The 10,403-nt window shown below is 36.4% G+C and overlaps 1 protein-coding gene and 1 long non-coding RNA gene across 2 annotated transcripts; one reads left to right on the top strand and one right to left on the bottom strand.

The window, feature by feature from the left end:
- Positions 1 to 1,230: 1,230 nt before the first annotated feature.
- LOC130231980 (uncharacterized) lies at positions 1,231 to 3,040 on the top strand. The gene is made up of 2 exons (XR_008838076.1): positions 1,231 to 1,479; positions 1,576 to 3,040. It is a non-coding gene; the product is annotated as an uncharacterized LOC130231980 (long non-coding RNA).
- Positions 1,951 to 9,644, bottom strand: si:ch211-107o10.3 (uncharacterized protein LOC407663 homolog). Its single transcript, XM_056461542.1, has 7 exons — positions 9,459 to 9,644; positions 8,839 to 8,979; positions 6,787 to 6,978; positions 6,302 to 6,463; positions 4,090 to 4,206; positions 3,795 to 3,993; positions 1,951 to 2,951 (listed from the first exon to the last, which is right to left on the bottom strand). Exons 1-7 carry the CDS (start codon positions 9,532 to 9,534, stop codon positions 2,855 to 2,857), a joined length of 984 nt encoding a protein of 327 aa, XP_056317517.1. The 5' UTR covers positions 9,535 to 9,644; the 3' UTR covers positions 1,951 to 2,854.
- Between the last annotated feature and the right edge of the window lie 759 nt (positions 9,645 to 10,403).

The raw sequence follows: 10,403 nt of genomic DNA, 5'->3' as shown, positions 1-10,403 counted from the left end.
TACATATGTCTGTAACGTGTGTTTTCTTTAATGTATTTATTGTCTTTTGTACAGACTGTATTTAACTGTTAATAGTATATTGTTTTAGAGTATGTTGGTGTATTTTGCACTGTCTGGAGCATCATAAAACACGTACTGCTGATGATCTGAGAATAAAAGTGATTTGATATGTTAGGGTGTAAATTATAAGTCAACAGTGTATTAAAAATCATTTAAACTATTTCATGTAAAAACATGCATGAACATAATATACATCTGCAAGTGGATTGTAGCACATTCATTCATTTTCGTTCGGCTTAGTTCCTTTATTCACCAGGGGTCGCCACAGCAGAATGAACCACCAACTATTCCAGCATATGTTTTACACAGCGGATGCCCTTCCAGCCGCAACCCATTACTGGGAAACACCCATACACACTCACACACACTACTGCCAATTTAGTTTATTCTATTCACATATAGTAGGTCTTTGGACTGTGGGAGAAACTGGAGCACCTGGAGGAAACCCACGCCAACACAGGAAGAACATGCTAACTCCACACATAAATGCCAACTGACCCAGCCAAGACTTGAATTAGTGAACTTCTTGCTGTGAGGTGATAGTGCTAACCACTGAGTCACATTGACACCCCTTTGTGGGAAAAAAATGATTAATTTTAATTAAATTTAAGTGTACAGCAGTGAAAATAGGGACCAAAAGTTTCCTTTTATGTTCACTAGAAGAACGAAAGTCATACAAGTTTGAAACAACATGATGTTGAGTAAAAGAATGAAAGAATTGATTTATTTTAACTTTTTGGGTGGATTAACTATAATCTCAAATGCCTAGAACTGAATTACTCTTCAAATTTTCTCCCAATTTAGCTTTTAAATCATTACGTGTAACTTTTTATCTCTTGATCTCTTATCTGGCATTCAGTGACATGTGAGGCTGAGTGATTTTGGCAGGTGAAAGCCCGTGAAAACTACAGCAGGAAGTGTTGTGTTTCTTGCCTGAAGAGGGTGTGTCGCAGTCGGGGAAGCAGAAGAAGAGGAGGAGATGGGCAGACAGGTATGCGAACACTGGAATGTGCATTTCAGTCACACCTGGGATGGACACGCCCACCAGACCTGGCCTTTCCCATTCCATTGGCCGATCTGTTCATGACTGACAGCACAAGCAGCAAACCGACACCCGCTTCTGACTGCTGAGGGGGTTTGACCTGTGATCCCCAAATGTGAACCAATAGCGTATGAAGGTTGACTTGCAGATAGGTGGGGTGGAGAGGAAATAAAACTCATGTGTGGGGTGTGTCCACAGTGGCAAACGTACAGCTCGCCGTGCAGATCTCCTGCCTCAGACCTATGGCTTGTTCAAGGCTGACTTGGACTCATCCTGAAAGCTACTGAGAGATGCTGGAAAAGTCATAGATGTTCTTCAGAATTGGGTAATGTCAGCTGCAGTGGTGAGACGTGTTCCGAAGACGGACGACAGAGCAGGTGGGATCTTGTGCTGGAGTTTTGTGTGGAAGTTCTCAGTGAGACTGTTGGGTATTTGATCAAATGGTCGCTCACATCTCCTTATCACTTTTCCAGCCCAGCTAACGATGGTGAATCCGTTGGACGGAGAACTGATAAGGGCATGTGGCTGACACATACAGCTTTGTGTCCGCTGGGTGCTCAGGTCAGGAAATGTAATCAAATTGCATTTTTTCTGTGAATGGCATGTTAATGTGTTTAAATTGATACTGTTTCAGATTTTCTTCTGTCATTTTTTGTCATATTTATGAATATAATCATCAAGTTTTTAACATCGAAATTAAGGTCCCAGTGAGAACTCATTTTAATTGGCTAATTGTCTAAATATTTTACTATAATGCCAATGAAATGCAGGTGCATGCATGTATATGTACATTATATGTAAATCTCAGTATAACCTTGTGGGTTGCATTGAACATTCAGCATTCAATCTCCTGTTTCATTTGGCTTTACTGAACATAGCACATTTCTCAAATACATTCATCTCTATACTCTTAAAAAGGTTACAAAAAGTGGTATTATGCAGTGAATAACGGTATTAAAACACTTTCTTTGTTCCTGAAAGAACAGTTAATAACAAAAAAAAACATGTTTGTACTGCGAATAATATAAAAAAAAAAAATGAAGTTCCTTTTGGTGGAATGGATAGGTTCTTCATAGAACCATCACTGCCAATCAAAAACATTGATTAACATATTTAAAAGTTTTTCTTAATTTTTAGATTTTTTAGTATGTCTGTGCTACTTAATTCAGACTTGATTATCTTTTAATGACACACAATAAAAACTTTTTGTAAGCAACTGAATTTCATATAAACCCTTTTGAAGCGAAGACAATTGGCATTAAAAATAAAAATTTTATTCCAGAAGTCATGCTACAGCATTTCGTAAAAACTTACTGGGGCGTATTTTATACAGAATAACAATTAAATTAATTTGAGCATTTAAAAATAGACTTTGTAATAATTGATATTACACTAAAATTCATATTTTGATACATTGTATCAAATTACACAAATTACTTTTATTTAAAAGATAGATCAAATGTCTAATTTGTAAAGCTACGCATTGACTCAGTATTTTACATATATTGCATTATGTAAAATCTCACTAATTATTTAACGTATACATTCACACGTCGTGTTGCAATTTTATTGCATAGGCATTTGGTTAATTCTCTAATACGTCATCCTGCATGCTGAAACATTCAATCCTGCTCTTTGTACTTTATGTAAAGTAAGAATAAGTGATAGGGTGAAAACTTGAAATGTGAAATCTAGCCAATAAAAGGTGACACTTTTCTTTTTTTTTTTAAATGAGAGTGATTTGGTGCTGTCTTAAGCCAGGCCCACCATGGAAGCACTGAGATCCCACAGTCTGCGGGCTGCAACATCATCCCTGCCCTGAGGAGCAGTCTCTTTAGGTGCACAATCACTGCAAAATGACCAAATAACAGAGTGAAATGATCATAGTTAAATGATAATGCTCAAATGACACTGTGTTAATAAAAGCTTTAAAAACAAGCGGTTTTGTTCTTTTCCATTATCAACTTATTGAAAGACTGAGAGTGTGTTCACACTGGGTCAAGTAAAATAAAGTCTGGTGTGTTTGCAGTAATATTGTGGTTCATTTGAATAACACAACTATGTTTACATCCAAAGATGCGAATTAAATTTATGCGCAAAACTGGATTATCGCATAAAAGATGTGAGAATAAAGAAGCGTTTCCATCCAATGAGTCAAAAAGAAAATCGTCAGTTCCTGATTATCTTAAGCTGCATCAATCTTTTCTTTACATTACTTGCTCCTCAGAAGGCAAGTAACACGTGGTGGTATTTGAAGGCGTGAGACTTGACAGTTCTGGAGGTCATTAAATATATAATAACACTAATACTGAAATGGTTAAGGCATTTTAGAATGACCAAAACAACATTTCAGATGTTTTACAATGTGGTCGACCTGCTGGTTTATCCATTCACACACATTTTTATCATCATATGATCTCTTATAACAAAATCACATGACTTATGTTAATGCGCATACTGGAATTTGTTCGATAAAAGTGTTTCCATCATAGATTATGCTCATCTTTTCTTATCGAATAAAAAGTTTATCATACTCAGTTATGTGCATATGTTTTATGAACAAAAATAGAAATGGACAGAATGTTTTAGCATATCTCTTCGCATAATTGCGGTGTTGTATATTACACGGTCACGCATCTACACATGCCGTGATAAGCAAAAACCTTCCTAAATCCCAGTTAGAGCTACTGACCTGTAGTAAAGCCCACTGCTGTTCTTCAGACTCTCGTCCACTGCGCAGTAGATAGTGGTCTGAGCTCCTTGCCATGGGTTTTTGAAGAAGAAAAAAAAGGGCAGGATTATGAGCTTCCTCCACAGATTGGAGAAAACGTGTCGTCCGAGCTCAGTACGGATTACGCCAGGATGAAGAGCGTAAGTGGTCACTCCTGTGCCTGAATTATATACAGAGAGAGCATTTAAATGCAGTATGGTTCGGTGTGACATCTATGTTTTTTAAAACTGTAAGAGAACATTTGTTAATGGTTTACCTCTTAGCTTGACAGCAAGTTCACGGGTAAACAGAACATTAGCCAGTTTACTCCGATAATAGCTCTTGTACGGATCATAGTCTTTATCCATGTTTATATCATTAAAATTAATCTTGCCTGTCAAACACACACAAATGAAATATTCAATGGGTTAGATGCTTGGAAATAAAATTATACATAAATATATACATTATGAAGTAATACAATCAATGCACTTTGACCTACATTGGCACATTTTGTCAAAACTGAACATCATGTTAGGGAGTTTGATAAGGAGGTACAATCAGGCCTGGTTTTTGCCAACCACAGAGTGGTGGCCTGATAGAAATCCCAGATGGGCAATTTTTAGGGGTGGGGTTAGGGGGTACATACACTGTAAAATTCTAATAACAGAATGACAGAATAGAAAAAGTAGTGCTTCTCACACATAGACTTTACATGGGCGGGCTGCCCAGGTATATTAACGGTCCCCCAAGTATATTTAGTGACAATTTTTTTAGTTTTACTATTATTAACTTACTCCCAGTGTTGGGTTGCAGCTGGAAGGGCATCCAATGCATAAAACATATGCTGGATAAGTTGGCGGTTCATTCCGCTGTGGCGACCCCAGATTAATAAAGGGACTGAGCCGAAATAAAAGGAATGAATGAATGAATTATTAACATGATTTAACTTTTTTGTATCCGATATACATATATAACCAAACACCTGCAATCTCATGTGCAGTTTGCTTTGAAATTGAAAGAGAGAAGCAGATTTAACCTGTCAGTGGGTGCACATGGCTCCTGAATAGTATAAAGTAAGAGAAATAGTGGAATATTATTACTTTTTTATTTCAACAGAGTATAATAAATAAAATTATTGTTAAAAATGTAATTGTTTTGTTTGTCGCATATAGTTAACTATTTATGTGATGTAGGTAAATGGTGTGTTTCAATCCATCTACCACCGCAAGTAAATGTCATACCTGTGGGAAGCACTGAAAATGATTGATGTAATAATGTTCTTGTTTGTGCTAGGTTAAGAAGACATTATATTAAGTCAATATAAGTGCAAATATGACTTTTTAAATGCAGGGTTATTTTTAAATCCAATCAACATTCAGAATGAGTAATGACTGAACTAATAACACAAATTCAGGCAATATTATAATCTTTTTAAAGTTAGAATGAAGAATAATATAATATGTAAAAATATAATATGCAAGTAATATGTTCAAGAGTGAAATTGAGTATGCCTGTGTCCAATGTGGACAATGTGAGTGTTCTGTGTGAGAATGAGTACTGAATGTCAGTGCCAGAATATCTGCTCTATATAATGTTGAATATGCAAGAGGGAATCTGATAAATAAATGACAAAGGTCTTATTTAAAAATTGTCTATGTTATTTTTAATTATGAGTCAATCATCATAAATTATTTAACAATTTTGTTTTGAAATTATTAAGAATTATAAATAGTTATATTCTAATGTCATCTTTGTCTTTTCTACTGAGGACCAGGACCATTTTAAAGTTTATTCTAAACCATTACCCCAAGTCTATACAAAATGTAGCATTTGCCAAAAGTAAGCCTATATATTTTTATGGAAAAATACCCATAATAATACTAATATTAAACATTTTTTAGCATACAAAATCAAGATAATATCATATGAGTTCAGTATAAAGATACATATCAAATCATGACATGAGTGTATCATTACACCCCTAATACAGTAAATAGATCCTAGGAATAGGCAGTAGGAATTGTTTCTTACAAGTGAGATAGGAGGATGGTGGATTTTTTTGAAGCAACAATGGCCACATTACTGTCACTGTTGCTGGAGCCAATAACAGGCTTTTTTAAAGGCACCAAAAATCGATGCTTTTAACTTGGGTTAGAAGCAAATATTTCTGAACTTTATGATTGCGTGACTCTCTGTAACAGCTTTTTCCATAATCCTTGAAAGACTGAAGCAAGCCTCGCGAGTGACGAGTGCACCATACATGAGTGCTATGATTGTTTTTTCCCATTTTTCAACACAGAGCTCGCCTTAGACTGCTTTTATTGAATCACAAATCATACAAAAGAAAAATCTAATAAAAGCCCTGCCCATGCCTAGAGCCGGTCCTGGGTAATTAAGGCATACAATAAATGAAAGACTATTAAGAAAACAAATAAATGTGATATGTTATGAGTAATTCAGTTTAAAAAAATATTGTGTTTTCTCACCTCTCTCATGGGCCACGCTAGCCACATTGACAATGCGACTGGGTGCTGACTCCTTCAACAGGTCCAAAAGCAAGTTTGTAAGCAGGAAGTGGCCCATGTGGTTCACTCCAATCTGCATCTCAAAACCTTCCTCTGTACGCCACTTCGGGCACATCATTACCCCTGTTGGCAGGAATAAATAAAAGTAAAAACAACTGAATGAATAAATGCACAAATAAGTAAAAACGGGAGAAAGAAATATATATGAATACATTATTAATACATAAAGTAATAAGGAATAAAGACAATAAACACGATAACATAACATAAGACAAATAAACATGAAATAGCAGGAAAAATACTGCATAAACATTAATGAGTAAATGACTGAATAAATAAATAAATACATAAATGAAAATACCTTGATGGTTTGTAATCTGATAGCAAAAAATGAAATGCTTTCTTACAATACTCTTTTGCATAATAATCTGCTTGACACTCCTTACCAGCATTATTAATGAGGATATCCAGTCTTTGTTCAGACTGCTGTACATCTTTGACCAGATCTCGAACAGACTGCAAAGAGGCCAGATCCAGCATTTTCACAGTCACATTTTCATTTCCGCTCCTCTTCCTGACCTCCTCTGCAGCTTTGTGAGCTCTGCTCATGTCTCTGCAGGCCAGAATCACCCTTGCACCTGAACAGTTCAAGATTATAGACAGTTTGTGTTATGACCAACCAACTGGCTAGTTAAAATGTACTACTAATAAAACATTAATCTACAGTATTTATACATTTTATTCATTCATTCATTTTCCTTCAGCTTAGTCTCTATTTCAGAGGTCGCCACAGCAGAATGGACCGTCAACTATTCCGGCATATGCTTACGCAGCAGATGCCCTTTCAGCTGCAACCCAACACAATCATTTACACACACATTCATACGCTCCGGCCAATTTAGTTTATTCAATTCACCTATACCGCATGTCTTTGGACTGTGGGGGAAAACCAGAGCACCCGGAGGAAACCCACGCAAACACGAGGAGAACATGCTAACTCCACACAGAAAGACTAACTGACCCAGCCAAGGCTCGAACCAGCGACCTTCTTGCTGTGAGGCGAATTGTGCTACCGTGTCGCCCCAATGCAATGTAAAGTGAGACAAAAAATATTTAATTGACATTCACAAAGATTGATAAATTAAGGCTTTGCACAATATAGAAAATATATTGTGCAAATGTAACTAGTCTTTTGGGCCTCTTCTGTGATGTGTAAATAAATATCGACTTTTATTTATGTTTCAGTGATTTATTGTCTGTGAAAAAACAGTCAGAACAAAAATGAGACATTCACAGAGACATTCAACCAGCCCTCGTACACTGGCTTCTTCTTCATACGCATCAAAATTTTTTTTTTTTAAGGTAACAGAGGGGACACTCTACATGTAAAACAATAAACAAATGTTAACCCCTTCCTTCTCAATGGTATTTCAATGTGTGCAAGTGGAGAGATACAATATAACCCTGTTACACAAAGTAACTTCATGTTAGTTACTGTAATGCACATCTTATCATAAGATAACATCTTGTGTAATTGTAAATTAATATTAATCGTAAAGGCTTGAAAAGTGTGTCCACCTGTAAATTTATCAAACATTTTCAACCCCACTGTAGTTTCAATCACTTCAATTCATCATCAGAACAAAAATTGTGAGAGCTCTCTCATCCTCCATAGTCAGCAAAGGTCCCGGGATGTTCAAAACTCAGAGATGGAATCCATAACTTTATCAAATCATTCCATGCCCTTCAGTGAGTCAACTGTAATCATATGATGCTCCAAAAACAATTTTGTGCTGCAAAAATGACTTTGTTTGCCAGTGTCTTCCACATCAGATCAGGGTGCGCGTTCACTACAGGCAATACCAGGGAAAGACTGGCCATAGGGAGCACCGGGACATTTCCCGGTGGCCTGTTGGTCAATCTGACCTGCCCCTTCTGCCTCCGCTTTCTCTCACTTACTGATTGCTACAGTGACCTGAAGTTGAATAACTGTCCCAGGCAAAAATACTGTCCCTGGGCAATACAATACTAGTATGTCATGCTGCAGACTCTACGGGGAATATGCCGTACTGCCCATAGTATATGCGAAACCTGACCTGACGTGGAAGAGAAAAACAAGCTGTATTTGCAGGGTTTTTTTTTTTGCCGCATAAAAATGTTCTTGGAGCTTGATATGATTACAGTCGACCACTGGAATCATATGAAATATTTTAGCAAGGTTTTTGCTGTCTATGGAGCATGAGAGAGCTTTTGAATTTAATCTAAAATATCTTAATGTATGCTCCAAAGTTGAACAAAGGTCAACAAAAAGAGATTGGAACGACATGAGGGAGAGTAATTAATAACAGAACTTTTTCATTTTTGGGTGAACTAGACCTTTCATGTTTTACTTTTTAAATACCACACAATGTTTGCAATGAATATGTTAACTTTTACTTAAAAGTAGAATAGGCTAATACTTAAAAATCATATTTAGAGCGCCATTAAAATGATCTGACCTCTCTTGGCCATGTCCACCGCTGTCTCTTTGCCGATCCCAGTGTTGCCTCCGGTTATGAGAACAGTTTTTCCGTCCAGACGGGCTTTGCTCCTGCAGACTCCACCGGCCAGCCATCTCCTCAATCCAAAGAGACCGACACCTGCCGGCACATTTACAACATTACTGCCCTCACCATCTCTATCACCTCTAGCCTGCTTTCATAACACTCATATCTCAAGAGTACAGGTAAAGTTTATCCAGGTCAGGACACAGGCAACATGTATAGATAAGATGTTATATAAGACATATCTAAGATATTCCCCGTTATAATAAATATATCAGTGTTCTCAGTCGATCATGATGGCTGATGTTTATACAATAATTTTACAGAGACAGAAATTCAAATAGAAAACTCTGCTCTAAACAAATCTAGAAAGAGAAATGCTATAAAAGTTACGTAACTGTTCCATGTCGTAGTGATAAGTGGTGTTTAATGTATAGATTTATGTACGTACATAATGATATATGTTTAATCTCTAATTCAGTCATTCAAGGTTTCTCATGCTTTACATGATAAATCTCGGAAGCCATCATTTTTTTTCTGAACGGTTTGTAACATGAAGTAACATTATGATTTACCTGTAATTAGGACAAACGTGACACCTGTATAGTGATCCTCTACAAACTCCTTCACTGCGTTTGTGTAGTCCTGCATAATTACACCTGGTTGACACTTTAACAGTCCAGTTGTGACATAAGCTGCTCCTCAACAGCAGAAGTGTCCGAGCAGACGCAGGTCTCCACCCCTACACACTACAGGAAAAGAGCACTTCGAAGTAAACTCTACTGTAGACTCGCGTGCTTCAGTCATACATTTCAAAATAAGAGTCCATACGCTGAGTGTAAAACATGAAGCTATCACACACAGAAACCGTTTATAAATCTGTCATTAAACATTTTAAAACTGTATTTTTAACAATAGTTTGAACCGTCTTCGAGGGCCCCAGTTGTGCCCTTACTCTTCTTGAACAAATCTGTTTACTTTCGCCCACGGCATGAAAGGTTTAGCTGGTGTTCTTGGAGTAAAATGTTTGAGATCAGTTGTTTGAAAACACCTTCCCTGGTAAATTATGAGACAGAAAAAAATGGTCTGTGCTACTTACATTTTCTTTTTTTCAGTCGTCGTAAAGGTTAAAACAGCGTTTGGTTGTGTATTTAGCCAAGAAACTGAATCATGGACGAACAAATATTTGGGTAACCTTGTGCTACATGATTCATGTTCAAGTCTATTTTTTCTTCAGAGTCAATGATAAAATAACACTGATTAGTAGGATCAGCTTTGTAAAGACAAAATGCTTTGTGGAAAAAAGGATTTACTTGCAAAACATAATGTAGATTTGTTGTTTTACAGCATATGTCATAAAATAAAAATAATAGTGTAAAACAATCATATGGATAAAAATAACTTTAGGACTTCACTTTGGACAGTAATCAATTATATATTCAAATATTATGTTTTTTGCTATTTATTATTATTTATATTAATTTGCGTTGTTTAGTTCCCACCCCAGTTCTTCGATCAAC

Source organism: Danio aesculapii, chromosome 7 (genome assembly GCF_903798145.1).
Source record: "Danio aesculapii chromosome 7, fDanAes4.1, whole genome shotgun sequence".
Lineage (NCBI taxonomy): Eukaryota > Metazoa > Chordata > Actinopteri > Cypriniformes > Danionidae > Danio > Danio aesculapii.
The sequence above is the reverse complement of the archived record's forward strand: the minus strand, read 5'-3'. Positions and strand labels throughout refer to the sequence as shown.